Below are 16,758 nucleotides of genomic sequence, written 5' to 3'. Positions count from 1 at the left end.
ATAACTTCCCTGTCCCCCCCCTCTTTTTTTTTTTATACCACATTGTATATTGGTTGCAGTTAGGTTACATGTTTTACCAAAGAACCAAAGTCTAACATCTCATTTATATATTTAAATATGCAAAAATTATTAGTATGAAACTGCAGTTACATATTGTTCAATAATACAACCTCTGATTTGTTTCCTCTGATTGTTTGTTGCCATTTTGGCCAATTTTATTATTTATATTATGGTATTAAAAGGATAGTATATTAATATGATTTAATATTTATAATAATAATATTTTATATTGTAACATATATTTATATAAATATATAATTATATTTGTGCAATATTTGTTCCCTTTGTCGCCAATAGTATTAATATTTATATTAATAGTATTAAAAGGATAAGGATATTGATAGGATTTAATATTTAAATTAATAGTATTATTTAATTCAATAAAAAAATTATAGCAATATTAGCAGATAGACATCTATATGAGTTTTGGCCAAGCTACTTCCCAGAATTAAAAAAAAAAAAAAAGTTTCACCGCATAGCAAATTTTTGCATTTTAAAAATATTGTGGCTGCGAAAATTTGTACTCTATGCGAAAAGTCCTTACCTGTCACTCAGCACAGCGACTCATGATCTCAATCAACAAATAGACATCTATCTGAAACTTTAGAGTTTTTGCCAAGCTACTTCCAGAATTTAAAAAATAAATAAATAAATACAAAATGAAAGTTTCACCTTGTAGCAAATTTTTGCATTTTTAAAAATATTGTGGCTGCAAATTTGTACTTGATGTGAAAAGTCCTTACTCGTCCCTCAGCACAGCGACTCACAGCTCTGGCGCTCTTTCTCTTTCTCTCTCTCTCTCTCTCTCTCAGTCTCCCGAGCGAGTGAGCACACGTCTGCACCAGCGCTTTCACGCCTGGACTCAGCGCTGGGTGAAGGAGCACGTAACCAGAGACATGGCTGCTGAAACCAGCAGGTGGCTCATGGGAGAAGGGCGGGAGGGACTGGTGCCCTGCTCCACCACCTGTGACCCCGAGACCCTTCACTTCCAGCGCATTAATAAGTACAGAGTCCAGTACGGCAGCCCCCACAAGAGCCAGTGACATCAGCGGCGAGGGGCGGAGCTCAGCGGCGACGTGAGATTTTTAAAAGTGTTTTTGTTTTTCCTTCGCTGTTCCTGCGGAAACGCAGGTCACCCAGTGCCAAAAATCACAGGGTTGAAGACCTGTCAGTCAAACCCAGCCCGGACCAATCAGCACAGCTCGTACAGTAGGCCAGCCCACCGATCTGATACATATATCGGATTTTGCGCATCTCTTGAACGCCAGTCGAGTGTGTTCACTGGTTTTTAATAGTTAAATCTTCACAGGCAGCAGATCTGAGAAAAAGTGGTGGAAAAATCTGAATCGGACTTTATATGAAAACAAAACAAAAGCGTTTCGGGATAAGTGCACTTAACTTTAACGTGACTTCGAGAGATTTATTCTGCACATCATTTCGGAGAACAAAGATTTGAGGTGCGAATTTAGCATTGTAATATTAGAATGAACAAATTCAGTTTTTACTTAAAAATATAGGCAAAAAATATAAATGCGACAGCAATAAAGATCTAAGGCCTGTGTGAAGGCATGTTATGAATCAGAAAACACACTTATTTCTGCTCCGTACACCAGCTTACAGTGGACATGACCTGTGCATCACACACACACACACACACTCAGAGTTCAACAGTTTTGTAAATAGAGTGTAAATATCACCAGACCTTTTTATGCCAGACGTGTGTTGCGTTTAGTGCGTTAATGTGGCGTTTAGGGAGAAAAAAGCGAGAAGCACATGGAAAACGATGACAGGACGGTTTATTACCGTTTTTACCAAAGGGAGTCGATTATTAAGGTTGGGGTTTGTTTTCTTTTTCCTTTTGTGTGTTTTCTGTTGTCTTCTATTTTGTCTTTGTTCTTTTTCTTTTTTTTATTAGTAAAAATGTTAATTTTGCAAAGTAGAAATGTATCCAGGTTCTTCTTTTTGCAATGGAAGTTTTTATAAGAAAAAAAAAGAAGCATTTTAATTTTTGAAGTTTGAATATGGATCTCGTTTCTGTACACTTTTATCACTGACCATTTTGGATAGACCTTCAGCCGTGTCCTCTGGCAAACAGACACAGATCTTCTGAATGTAAAGGTCTTCTTTATCGTTGTCAGAGGTTTCAGTCTTCACTCTGGATAGATTTCTGCTGGACAAATCGAAATATAAATATATATACACATTTTAAAAATGAGTCACAAAGCATGTCTTTTCTGTGGATCATTATAGACCCTTTATTTGCATATTATTTAAATGAATAAAAATTACATTTGTAGCATAAACATCTGGCTTATTTTTGACTTGTTTACTTTCTGCGAAAATGGGTGGTATATTTGCTGAATATATATGCTCTGAGTGCGTCATGTTTTCTCGGTGATCAGGCTGTAGTTGTCATCTGTGACCACCAGGAGGCGATGGTCCTCTTAGATTTGATGCTCTGGTTACAGGGTTGTTTCTGTACAGAGGAAGGTGGTTCTCTGCCTTCATGGCCAGTTGTTATAATGATGCCTATAATCAGAGCTGGATAGTAACTGATTAACATGTAATCTGGATTACGTAATCAGATTCCAAAAATTAAGTACTTGTAATTAGATTAAATTACATTTTCAAATACTCGTAATCAGACTACAGTTACTTTTTTATTGATTACATATTATTCACGCAATAGCAATAAATGATAATTTGTTGATTCTCGCTAATTCCTCTTTCATCTTTTAAATGTTCCTTTCTCAAATAGCCTACCGCTTATATACATTCAGAAAGTCCTCCAGTTTCACACAAACTGTCCAGTCACTAGTCAGGTGGCTAGAATTACACAGAAAACTGAGAGGCCACACAGCATTTGACCACTGGATTACAAAACTCATTTTCAGGGGTAAGAAGTGTTTCAACACGGCATTAACCATGTATTACTATGTCTTTGGAAGGTTTTTGTCTTTCAAACACATTAAAATGCACATATTGATGTTATTTCTTATTTACATGTAATGCAGGCATTCACAAACTTTTGTTATCTGAACCTCTTTTACCTAATATATTTACTTGAAGTACCCCTGAGATTGTAAAATAAATATTTTAATAATTATCACATTTGCATGTTCACAGTTCTCTGACGTTGGTTAAAGGTCACATGACATGCAGGTAAACAAATACTTTTTTTTTTTGTGTGTGTGTTTTTTATTTTGACTATTTTTAAACTGTTTATTTTAATTTGACATTATTATGATTTAATCAGTTATTAGCTTTTCATTAAACTCCCGAACCCCCTGCAGTTCCTTTACGAACCCTAGTTTGGGAAACCTTGACATAATGTAATGTATAATGCACTTCTTGTTAATTACAACGAATGGAATATATTTTTTTACTCTAATATTTTTAATTTTTTTATATATCAATATGGTACAAGATTGTCCTATTTAAATCAATGTGATAAATGAGTTTGTTCAAAAGTAATCTAAAAGTAATCAAAAGTAGTCTGATTATATTACCTAAAATGTGTAATGTAATGGATAACATTACTAACTACAATTTTTGTCATGTAATTTGGAATCAGTAACGGACTACAATTTGTATGTAGCGTAACCTACCCAGCTCTGCCTATAATTCTGATTACGATTAACCATACTTTGGGGACAAATTTGTACCCAGAAATGTGGTGTGCTAAATATAAAACCTTTTTATCCTTGTTTGTAATAAATAAATAGGCCTATGTATGTATAAGTATATGTAAACATGCCACATACTTTAGTTTAGTTATCTTACAAATCAGTTTTGTGTATAATGTCAGATACATGAGGGTGACCTTAATTCAGATATGGAAATGTAAAATCACGTTGAGCACATTGCATTGTGGGATACATGTTGTATTCTGTAGATTTTGGTCATGTGTGTATTTTAGGCATACATATTTGCATTGTGCGCACAGAATGCATACTACATACTGCAAAAATGTAGCATGCTATTCAAAAAATGGTCTTTCTCTTTCTCTCTGTTGAGTCAAGACTTTTACATGAACCATTAATGTATCCTATACTTTTTTTAATCTACTACGATTTATCTGTAATGCCTGAAGAAAGCTGTCTGTTAGCAATACTATGAATCTATACCAGCATTCATATCAATAAGACAATAATTTTACATCGCATTTGGTGTTTACATAAAGATGTTTTGCGAGGTAAAATGAATAAGCAGATAAGTAGACAGACTGCAAAACAGTCATCTTTCGAAGTGAAAGGTGTCAAATAATTCATCCAGTCTGAATGTTTTCTCAGCGGACCCCATCTGACTCTGTAGGACTGGAATGATCCGTGTGTGTATGTTAGTTACTAGACAGAATTGTTTTGGACAGGTGAAGGATGGTGCTTTTTCTTCTGCCCAGTCAGAGTGACCCAGATTGTTGTGTGTGTCTGTGACGGGCGCTTGGGCTGACAGGTGCTGCGTCTCCTGCAGAGAGCTAACGAGAGAGAGAGAGAGACAGACCGCGCTGTCTGAGGTGTGTGTGGGAGAGAGACGACGGATACCGAGGGAACCTTCATTAGTCTGATCTGGCATCTCTATAAGCTGATATAACTGTCAAATAAACTTGAGTCATGCAGAGCCAAACTTATAGTCATAAAGTCTGGTCTGCTTTGCTGATTTTTCTGGCGGGACAGGAAGTCACTGACTGACGTTAAAATGATAGTTCACACAAAAATGAAAATTGTTATCATTTACTCACCTTCATGACATTCCAAACCGGTATGACTTTGGGCCTGTTTACACCTGGTCATTTCATGCGTTTTCGCTGATCGGATATCTATCTGATTTGTTAAAACGTTTCCATTTACACTTGGCCACATAAATGTGTCGTCGCAAAACGGATATAAATCCGATCTTCCAATTCCCGCGCTATATTTAAATGATTGCTATCGGGATGTGAAGAGACTTTCAACCAGCATAACAAAAAATGTTTCTGAAGACAATCACCTATTGCATCTTTAAAGGGTTAGTTCACCAAAAAATGAAAATTCTGTCATTAATTACTCACCCTCATGTCGTTTCAAACCCGTAAGACCTTCGTTCATCTTCGGAACACAAATTAAGATATTTTTGATGGAATCTGAGAGCTGTCTGACCCTGCATATCTGACCCTGCATAGACAGCAATGCAACTGAAATGTTCCCAAGTCCAGAAACGTAGCAAGGAGATCTGTAAAATAGTCCATGTGACATCATGGGTTCATCCGCAATTATACGAAGCTACGGGAATACTTTTTGTGCGCAAAAGAAAAAAAAACCGACTTTTTTCAACAATTCGTCTCCGCATCACCCTGGTGCCATTTTGGAGAATATCCGCTGGACGTAAACAGCGTATGCTGTTCTGTGTCAGCTGCGTCACACGGATACGCTGTTTCCGTTCACATCAAATCACAACAACGTAGGAAACAGATCCGGCGTGATGCAGCTGACACAGAACAGCATACATTGTTTAGTCCAGCTGATATTCTCCAAAATGGCACCAGGGTGATGCGGAGGAGACGAATTGTTGAAAAAAGTCGTTTTTTTTTTGTTTTTTTTTGCGCACAAAAAGTATTCTCGTAGCTTCGTATAATTGCGGATGAACCCCTGATGTCACATGGATTATTTTACAGATCTCCTTGCTACGTTTCTGGACTTGGGAACATTTCAGCTCTCAGATTCCATCAAAAATATCTGAATTTGTGTTCCGAAGATGAACGAAGGTCTTACGGGTTTGAAACGACATGAGGGTGAGTATTTAATAACAGAATATTCATTTTTGGGAGAACTATCCCTTTAAACCTAAATAGTAATATTTTAAAGAACAACAATAATAAAAATGAAATGCATAGCAACTAAAAATTAAAATGAAAACTGAAAATATAAAAATAAAAGCTAATTCAAAATATTAATAAAAACTAACGGCATATGAATAATACTAAAATTGCATGAGATGCATCTAAAATTATTTAGCCTACCTTAAAATTTAACGCATACTGTCCTTTCGTACATTTAAAACCATCTGTTACAACAATTGCATTAATGAAATAAAATATAATAAAATAAATATATAAAAATAATTATATATTAAATCATGTATATAATAAATATATTAAAATAAATATAAATAAACAAATAAAAGAACATTTAGTTATGGTACCTTGGCAGCTAACTAAGTTGAAGCACTAAAATTACTAGCTGATAATAAAAATGTCATACCTTTAAAACTATCTATTGCAACTTCGGTAGGCTATTGCAGAATTTTTGTATTATTTTTATTTTTATTAATACTATTGTCATTGCCATTATTATTTAGAAAATAATCTTTACAAACTCCTTGTCTAGACCTACTGTGATTTGGGATGCATCAAGGGTATTTGCACTATTTTTGTTAATATTTTTCTTACACGTGTTGTTGTTACATTATCAGCAGGGGCTAACAGGGCCATGCTAACGCTGGTTATGCAGGGTATTTAGGATGGATAGTATGCAAATTTGGATGCGGAGAAATCCATTCTGCATAGCTTGAGCATCAAACACCAAATGAACACGTAAAATCTTCTCATTAACTCCCTTAGATTCACTTCAAACAACAGATGAGTTCTAATTGTTTCAGTTCACAGCGGCGCTAGCCTCGTTTTGGCCCCTGCGGGCCCCTCGGAAGATCTGGAGGGCTGCAGGGAACCCCTGTCTGAGCTCATAGAGCGCGCAGTGTTTCTCAAAGCCCCCGTCTGCTGATCGTTCCCAACAATGAGCTCTTTCAGCGCGGAGAGCAGCGTCGGAACCAAAGCCCTCATCAAATTAACATAACGGCGCACATTTGCGCGGTGGCCCGGGCTTTCTGAGTGTGTTTATTGTGGACGAACGCATTCTTCCGCGGTGTAGCGGGTCAGAAATCAGGGCGATGTGAGGAGGGCCTGGCAACCGCCGGTTTGGGAGGTTGCGTTGTTCGGTTTTGTGAAACGGCGTGTTGAAAGAGCAGCTTTTAGCTCCTGGCAGCCCGGTGGCAGGAAGACTAATCGTTCCTCGGCGTTTGATGTCTTGTGGTTCGTGTCTTGGGGTTTGTTTGTTGGTGACAGTGATTCAGCACTTCAGAGCTGAGCCAAAGCAAAGGCAAAGACGCGCGGAACGGCTGCAACAATCAAGTCAGGACTTCCTGAGACGTTTATATTAAAAGTGGGAACCGAGTTGAACATTCAGGGTTTTTTATTGGTTGAGCAGGAGTGTTGCCAGAACAAAAGGCTTTTTGTAGCTGTTAACGTTTCTACGGACAGATACAAAAATTGTAAATGAAACATGTTCATTTTTGATTAAAGGTAGGCCTATAGTTCATCCAAAAATGAACAATCTGTCATTTACTCACCCTCATATTGGTCCAAACCTGTACAAATGTAGGCCTATTTGTTAACAAAAACACAAACACAAAAGATGATATCTATCTAGCTAGCTAGCTAGCTAGCTATATATATATAGCCTACACACACAGTGGGTATAGAAAAGAATCACCCCCTTTAAAATAATCACATTTTGTTGCTTTGCAGCCTGAAATGAAGACTGACACAGTTTTTGTTTTTTCCAGCTGTATTTATTCAGTGCAACTTATAACATCCAAGTGAAATATTGCAAATATTGCAACGTCTAGATGTGCAAAGTTAGTAGAGACAAATCCCAACAGACTAAAGGCTGTAATTAAAGCAAAAGGTGATTCAACAAAATACTGACACAAGGGGGTGATCCTTTTTCCAAGTCAGTGATTCTGTTTTTGTTAGTTAGTGTTATAACTTTCACTTGGATTTTATAAGGTGCACTGAGTAAATCATCTTCATTTCGGCTGCAAAGCAACAAAATGTGATTATTTTAAAGGGGGATGATTCTTTTCTATACTAGGGGTGTGCACAAATTCGATTATTCGATATATAATTATTATTCGAGAAATATAAACACTATTCGAATTTTACTATGTTGCTTTGCTGGCAGTTAAAGCAGGGAATCCATTATAAATATAAGCAAGCAAACTAAAAGTCAGTTTTAACTAAATGCAGTGGGTGGCGCTGTGGAGCGTGTCAAGTTGATTGTATTTGATCACAGAATGTCGTCGTCTGCCTCGCGAAGTTTGGAATTACTTTGATCAAAAGTATCTTACTAAATGATTTTACAAATGGAAGTACTTTTGATCAAATGAATCCGTGAAACTGAGTTATCATAATATCACCACCACAATGAGAAATCACATGAAATCCAAACAGCAGTGGGCTGAGGAAAGACAGCTGTCCATCACTGCATTCATGGCTGCAGGTAAGCGCAGCTGTACCTGAGTGAGCCGAGAAGAGAGCTAATCTGACAGCCAAATGATCTTGAGACGTGCTTCCTTTAAGTTTTCTGAAGGGAGTGTGGTTTAAGAACAGAAAACACACAGCGCTGTAAGAAACTTTGCTTTGCAGACAGTTATCTTTGTGTCTCTGGAACGTCTGTGTCTGCGCACGTTCTTATTGTTATAAGACTGAGGAGCCAACTTTCACCCGAGTATGTGGATATTATTGTTTTTCTCAACATTAACACGCGGAACAATATAAACAGGATAAATATAGGCCGACTCGAGTGTATGTAATTGGCACGGTCTGCTTTATTTTCCCCGTTTGCTCTGCTTGAGCTTGAATGCTTGTGTTCTTTATATAGGCCATTTATATGTTGTTGTTTTTTGTTTACACATGTTTTCAACTAAAAGAAAACCTTGAGGCCTTGAGAACGTAATGTTGTTGTAGAACATTGTTGTGTATAATACCTAATCATAAGCTTGTTCAGAAATGGTGTCAAAAGCTTGATTTCTCGATAAACGTCATTTACGAATATTCGAATAGGCTATTCGTTTTTTTATGAGCCCAAATATTCGAATACAGACAAATAATGACCATCCCTATTCTATACCACAAAGAGTGAAAAATTTAAGGGGGTCTGAATACTTTCCGTACCCACTGTATATATATATATATAACTACACCCCTAAACAGCATCAAAAAAAAAAAATTAAAATGTGGTTGGTCGCCTGTGTCAGTCAGATGAACTCTTTCTGTGTGAGTGGACCGTTCTGAGCCAGAATAAGCAGCAGTGAAGTCCAGGCTTTCTTTCAGTCAAAAGTTAAAATCTGGCCACGTAAAACTACACACTAAACTGCCTATGTGGTAGTTAGTCTATGGTTTTCTCGTCATGTGAGGGCCGCGCGCACACACAATATCAGCAGCACTATCTGAAAATGTGCACATACTCTTTGGCTCTGTTTTGTATTGTCGTCACAGTTTGCGAAGAGCGAGACAGAGAGGAAGATGAGGAGAGTATCCTGTGTTTCTCATCGCAGTGATGGATTGCCTCATCCATCAGCTTTAATCTCACTGCAGCCACAGGCCAAAACAGCTCCATCTCTCCCACACACTCGTCCTATCCATGCGTCCGTCTGTCTGTGTCTGTCTGTCTGTCTTTCATTTTCTGTTTGAAGTGTAGAAAGCTTCATCACAAGATCATCACAAGTCCTCTAGTTTTATTGTACAAGTGCGCAAGTTAAAAACGTCGTTAATTATAATGCGAGCCTTCACATTTATTGTATCGCCTGTTTGCAGTGTAGACAGCTTTGTTGATCATCGTGTGTAGTATTCTAGTTTTGTTGTGCTGCATCGCCCGCTTTCAGTGTAGACTGTGTGTTTGGCATCCCTTTGTCTGGATTTAGGGTTTAAAATCCACGTCTTTGTCTTTGCGTTTGGATTTCCGTTCTGTTTAGTGAAATTCACACAACCAGCTTATAATGCGAGCCTTCACATTTATTGTATCGCCTGTTTGCAGTGTAGACAGCTTTGTTGATCATCGTGTGTAGTATTCTAGTTTTGTTATGCTGCATCGCCCGCTCTCAGTGTAGACTGTGTGTTTGGCATCCCTTTGTCTGGATTTAGGGTTTAAAATCGCCTCTTTGTCTTTGCATTTGGATTTCCGTTCTGTTTAGTGAAATTCACACAACCAGCTAAATCTGATCACTCACTTCAGCATCACGTCCCTTAAAGGGTGGAAGCGTCTGCTGCTTATCTGCGTCTGCCACCCGCCCAAATCTGACTGTGGGCCAGAGTCTGTCTAATGACAGAACAACTGTCTCTCTGCAGAAGACTCATTAGTTCAGCAATGAACCATCTTCTGTTTTTACTACATTGGATTCTTGAGTTGATCTTTGGAGGTTCTTGATAGGCTCTACAGATCAGCGTTTTGGTTTCTAGCTTCTTTAAAGCACCAGTACATGATGGTTTTCTAAAGAATCAAAGGTTCTTATTGGAACTTGAAAAGATTCTATGACATCACACCTTTTTAATTCTGAAACCTTTAAGTAGCTCTTCAAAAAATATGACAGAGAGAGAACCACTGATATTCGTTTCCATTTTTATTACGGTTTTTGTTTGCAATACACATATCTGTGTCAGAAACGGACAAAGAGAGAAACAAACAGAATGAAATCCCACAATGCACTGCACGGATGCATGTTCACTGCCTGACATGTAAAGAAGGGTTCTGGTTTTTCTAGATAGAAGGTTTCTTGGGATGCAGGGCTGTTTGGTTGCGTTTTTCATGGTCACTGTCTCCACTTCTCCTCATTCTCGCATGTAAATCCTTGTGCACACCACGTCGTCGGCCCCAAAGATCTGAAAATGAGAGAAAGGAACAAAGAAATCTGCTTGAAGCAGAGCGTCTTGCAGTTAACCTCCATTATGTTGTGTTTATGAAATAAAGACAATCGGAACTGTCCGTAATCCCTTTTGTGCTTTATTTTGGACTAAACTAAAGGAAGCACATTCATCTTATGGAAATGTGTCCTAGATTCGCAGGGAAACGCCAAAGACAATCAGTGCTGCATTCTGGGATTGTTGTTCTCCAGACATCGAGCTCTGAATTCACTTAGCAAACCGTGAGAAATGTCAAGTGGCCTGACTTTCAGATTTAAAGTGAGCGGTTCTGATTTGGGTCAGACCTGCATATGTTTTGGACAGTCCTTCACATTCCTGTGTTCAGCCTGAATAAGCGTCTGACATTTGTTCTCAGGGGTCAGCCGTCAGGAGCGCCTGTCCTGGAACCGATTCATGACGCTCTTATTTTATTGTTGAATTTGGATCAAGGCTCACATATGGGTGTTTCATCAACTATTAGCACTTTTGGCCCTGTGGACTTTTAGAAAATAAACTCTCTTCACACTCTCACAAGCTTATTGAACGTTTCTTCTGATAATGTCCAACAGTGGACATCCATCATAGAAGAGTTTTTTTTTTTCTCAATGACATGAACATTTCACACATTACGTATTGTGTTTGAAAGCATTATGTGGTGAAATGACATTTTAAACATTTTAGAAATAAAATGGCCGACTCTTTTGTTTTTCTAAGGCTTATTTCATAGCAACCATTTCGTGTATCTTAAACAGAAGCAATTTTCTTAATTAAAATTATGCAAAAATATTATTTCACTTACATACACTACAATTCTTTAAATATGAAAACGTACTTACAGGCTGTGAGTGAGCATTATTTGTCAGAACACCTGCATTGTAGGCTACTCTAACAGTCCTCGTCCTCCGTAAAATGCGCTGCACACATCTGAATATTTTGGTTGTCTTTTCTAGTCGTACCCTCTTTTGGAAGGCCAAAGAAAGTAGTTTCGCTTTCACAACGAAACACACAGCGTCTCCTCGACATGGCGGTGGCGGCGGCAACGGCAACAATACTACAGCGAGAATAAAAGTTCCGCCTTCTTTGCGTGAACATTTGGGCGGCGTTATGCAAATCTTCCCACATCGTGACGTAGATATGTGGGGGCATATTTAAACGAGGTGTTTTAGGAGGGCGTGAACGAGTCTTAACTTTTATAAAGAATATCTCTTTGGGTTTGAGACTTTAGTCTTTGCAACTTTAGGGATCTTATCTATTCACAAACAGCTTGTAACACTCCAAAGAGAAAGGAAAACTTGAAATTGCATCATATGACCCCTTTAAATCGTGGTTAGTAAGATTTTTAAATGTTTTTTGAAAGAAGTACCTTATGCTCACCAAGGCAGTATTTATTTGAATAAAATACAGAAAAAAAACAGTAATATTGCGAAATATTATTACAATTTAAAATTAATGTTTTATATTTTAATGTATTTTAAAATTCAATTTATTCCTGAGATTGGAAAGTTTAATTTTCAGTGTCGCATGAGCTTTCAGAAATCTTTTTAATATGCTGATTTGCTGCTCAACAAATACATTTCTCATTATTATCAATATCAAAAGCAGTTGTGCTGCTTCATACCTTTGTAGAAACCATGATACATTCTTTTCAGAATTCTTTGAACAGAAAGTTCAAAAGAACATTTTTGGAACATTATAAATGTCTATTGTCACTTTTGATCAATTTAATGCATCCTTTAATCCATCTATTATTAATGTATTGATTTTTTTTATTGAACCATTTTTTTATTGAAACTTTTGAATGTAGTGTATAATAATTACTATTATACATGTAAAATAATTTTTAATAGTATAATGTAATAATTTTAAGATGGGTTGTTAAAATTTTATGATTGAAAGTCTGGGACAAGTGCAAAACAATCAATCAGTTTTTACACACATTGTAGTGTAGAATACATTTGTCAAGCTCAACCATTCAGCCCTGTTACCAAAGCTATTGTAAGACGATAAGTACATAAGTTTATTCCACTGATGTTTTTTTAAATAAGTCCTCGATTTATTTTTTTAGGAAATAACAAAATCACAAATTAGGGGTTTAGAGTGTACAGAACTTGTACAAAAACAAAACATATGTTCATTCCCTGTTTTGTACCCTTTTTGTGGCCAAACCTTTATGTGAAGGACACCCAGAGTGCAAAGTCACATGAGACAGAAGTGAGAAAATCAGCCTGTGAGCTGCTCTCTTCCTCTCAGATCGATCTGCTCCATTAAACATCTCACATCCACTGTCTCTCTCTCTCTCTCTCTCTCTCTCTCTCTCTGTCTTAATGTTAAGCTATATGGAAATAAATCCATAGGCTGTTTCCTGTCTGAAGTCATAAAATATGATCACAGTGATCTCTCATATGAACGCTGCCGTGTTCGGCCGTGGAGGCTGTAAATTCATCCAGCCCCTCCTGTCTGGAGAAGTGAACACCAGAAACATCCTTTGCCTTTACAATCTCCAAAATAGCAGACAAAGCTGTGAGTTAGCAAAGTGGCTCAGAAAGTTGCTATTTAAATGAAGCGAAATGAAGAAGTCTTGTAGAAGAAGTCTTAGCGATGATATGGTGTGTGTGTTTGTGTGTCTCTCACCAGGATCAGTTCGTCTCCACGCAGCTCTCTACTCCAGTATGTAATGGGTCCGTCTTGATCCACCAGCGTCTGTTTGCAGTAGATTTTATTCTCTGTCTCCCACGTGGCCAAACTCTACAGACCAAAATTTCTTTGTTATTATCTGTAAATTTGATCATTAAAACGCAATCTATACATCCACTGATCTGTTAGCTGCTGCAAAACCTGAATGATTCATTCGAAAATCAGTTAGTGTTGTGTCAATTCTTGAACAATTCATTATTGCGGCATGTGACAAATGTATGAAAGACTTGAAAGGTGAGCTAATCATTTGTGTTTCTCATCATTTATCTTTTGCTGCATTAAAATGATTTTCTACTTTGGAATATGATCAAAGATTGTGTAATGGGTATGGGAAATGTGGGTATTGAAAATGTGACATTTGAATCTGTTCAAATGAACGAAATGACTCAAATAAAGATTAGTGTAAAGATTAGAATGAAGGAGAAAGGCTGTAAAATGATTCCATCTTCCGATCATTCAATCAATCTGATCCGGTTCTCAAATTCAACTCATTGACTCAGTGATTCATCGATCAACCGATTCACTGATTTGACTCAAAAGAATGCGATTCATTCATGAATCGGACATACCTTTTGGCATTTTGGAGCCTGACAGTCCCAGGCCCTAAGCACTTTTTTTCTTTTCTTTTTTTTTTTTTCTCAGATTATAAAGGGTGCATGCCTAGGATTTTACTCAGACATTTAGTACAGGGTTGTTGTTTTTGTGTGTGTGTCAATTATGAATTTCTGCATTTTAAATTTAATTATCGTTATATAGTTTGGAAAAAACAATTTGTACATAAAATTACTTTTTTTGTTCTAAAAAGTAGAATTAAATGAAATTTTACATTTATAATATAAATATACACTGTAAAAAGAGAACAAGAAAATACCATTTCAGTCTTTCTGCTTCAATAAACTAGCAATTTTTGAGTGAAAATTGTAAAATCCTAAACACCAATTTTTTTCATTGTAGTTTATTGCACATAATACACATATTTACTAATAAATATAAACATATAATATGTGACCCTGGAGCACAAACCAGTCTTAAGTCGCTGGGGTATATTTGTAGCAATAGCCAAAAATACAGTGTATGTGTCAAAATTATCGATTTTTCTTTTATGCCAAAAATCATTAGGATATTAAGTAAAGATCATGTTCCATGAAGACATTTAGTAAATTTCCTACTGTAAATATATAAAAACTTAATCTTTGTTTAGTAATATGCATTGCTAAGAACTTCAATTGGACAATTTATAGGCGATTTTTCTCAATATTTAGATTTTTTTGCACCCTCAGATTCCAGATTTTCAAATATTTGTATCTCGGCCAAATATTCTCCAATCCTAACAAACCATACATCAATGGAAAGCTTATTTATTCAGCTTTCAGATGATGTATAAATCTCAATTACAAAAAAAATGGACCCTTATGACTGGTTTTGTGGTCCAGGGTCACATATAAATGTATTATAAATAACAGCATATATAATTTGACTTTATTAATAAATACAGAAAATATAAATATCCTCTAAATGAATATTTTATTTATAAATATAAAATATGAAACTTTAGAAGTCAATGGTACTGTATGTCCTCATAGAGATAACTCAGTAAATTTGCTTATTTGGATGTGTGTGGAGGGCCCAGATAAATGAACAGTGTCAGAGGACTGCAGCAAAACAGCATCAGCAATCAGACTCCGTTCATATCACCTCTCTGTGCCTGCCTCTCTCTCTCTCTCTCTGGCCCCAGGCACCGTCTTTAAACTAATTTATGCAGCTTGTTCTAAAATCCCTTTAAAATGAGACGGTGTACAGCATCCTGACACACTCATTCGTCTTGCTCAGACTAACAAAAACTCTGACAACAGAGACACACACACAAGCATCTTCATTTACAATCTAAGCTCAGTGCATTAACCAGGACACAGAGTAAAACACAATTAAAAAATATCCACTGCTGTTTAACTAAAGTAAAAGTTTAATCTGGCACTGAAAATCCTATATTGATGGACAGCTAATCTGAATATCATTGTCTATGGTGGTTGTGATGACTGTGGGATGTATTGTGGGTGATATTTCAGTGTAATGCATCCGAAAACTGGAATTTTTTTTTAACCCTCTTGCAATTTTAAATGCATGTGATGATCAGATGTACTTTTAAAATGCACTGTAAATAGCTTTGGATACAAGCATCTGCCAAATGCATGATGTAAATGTATGTGTAGGCAACTAAATCATAAAATCCCTCGAAGAAAGAGCCTCTCTCTTCCCTCTCTCTGTCTCAGTTTAATGTGCTTTCCTCGCATGACAAATACCAAGACTGTACAATTGCATTGTCAAAGCATCTGCAGCTTAGACAAGGAGAGTCTGAACAATAAAATAACAAAGTAAAAATAAAGAATAATAATATAAGTTGAAATGAAAGAAAATAACAGTAGAATAGTCTCTGTTCTCCCAAAAACCAAAAGCTCCAGGGGTTGATTAGCATGGCCACCCATCTTTTCTCTCCGTCTCTCTCACTGACGATCATTTAGTCTCAGCCTTCTGCCCTGTGGCAGGTGAGTGGTCTGTCTCTATAGCAACCGGTCCTGAGATCGGCTGGATTACTTCGAGTCCCCTGCCTGCTAACGTCTCTGTTCCCCAATGACGACAGGGCAACTGAGGTAAATAAAGGGCTTAAATGTTTTATTTTTATAAGAAGACATTTTCTCTCACACGCGCACACTCTCAGAGCGTGTGCAGCGAGATTTGAGAAGCGAAGTGCGCAAACACAACAAACAGGTGCATCTCAGTTCACCTACTTATACACTATTCTCTGTTGTTTTATAGAATATGTGTGAGTAGTGTGTTCACACTGAAAATTCCAAAAAGATATTGGGCTGTGTCAGAGCCCATACTGTCTGACCAATCATAATGGCGAATCTACCATTTTCTCTGACACACAAACCAGACAAGACAGTGCGTAAGTCGGTGGACTTGAATTTGAAAAAAGGTGTGTGTTGACGTATTTTTGCGGTTGAAACAAGATACCATCTGATGTTTATTTCGTGCTATAACTAGTAAAGAGGAAGAGATGATCATTCATGTGCCGCTTGAACTGAGGAGCTAGCGATCTGTCACGACACATTAAAGAGCCCAAAACCTGCAGTATTTATTGTTTGAATTTCTTAAAAATGACAATGTTTGTAAGCTGAGACTTTGTTTCATTGTTTCATTTCGTTTTGACTGTGTTAGAACATGATGTGTGGCATGAGAGCGGCATGGCTTGTCGGATGTAGCAATAGTAACTAAGGAGGGGGGGGGGGGGG

The 16,758-nt window shown here is 37.0% G+C and overlaps 1 protein-coding gene and 1 pseudogene across 1 annotated transcript in view; one reads left to right on the top strand and one right to left on the bottom strand.

The window, feature by feature from the left end:
* Window positions 1-2,053, top strand: part of LOC107680140 (paired amphipathic helix protein Sin3a-like) — a 21,975-nt pseudogene extending 19,922 nt beyond the window's left edge.
* An 8,427-nt stretch (window positions 2,054-10,480) lies between these two features.
* Window positions 10,481-16,758, bottom strand: part of LOC107680155 (cellular retinoic acid-binding protein 1) — a 13,405-nt gene continuing 7,127 nt past the window's right edge. Inside the window, exons 3-4 of the mRNA XM_016475938.1 lie at window positions 13,403-13,516; window positions 10,481-10,750 (exon numbers count right to left, since the gene is read on the bottom strand). Of these exons, the coding sequence (XP_016331424.1) occupies window positions 10,700-10,750; window positions 13,403-13,516 (165 nt within the window). The 3' untranslated portion in view covers window positions 10,481-10,699. The remainder of the gene's footprint in view (window positions 10,751-13,402; window positions 13,517-16,758) is intronic.

Source organism: Sinocyclocheilus anshuiensis, unplaced genomic scaffold (genome assembly GCF_001515605.1).
Source record: "Sinocyclocheilus anshuiensis isolate Anshui unplaced genomic scaffold, SAMN03320099.WGS_v1.1 scaffold376, whole genome shotgun sequence".
In the NCBI taxonomy this organism is placed as follows: domain Eukaryota; kingdom Metazoa; phylum Chordata; class Actinopteri; order Cypriniformes; family Cyprinidae; genus Sinocyclocheilus; species Sinocyclocheilus anshuiensis.
This window is presented reverse-complemented; position numbering and strand designations above follow the sequence as displayed.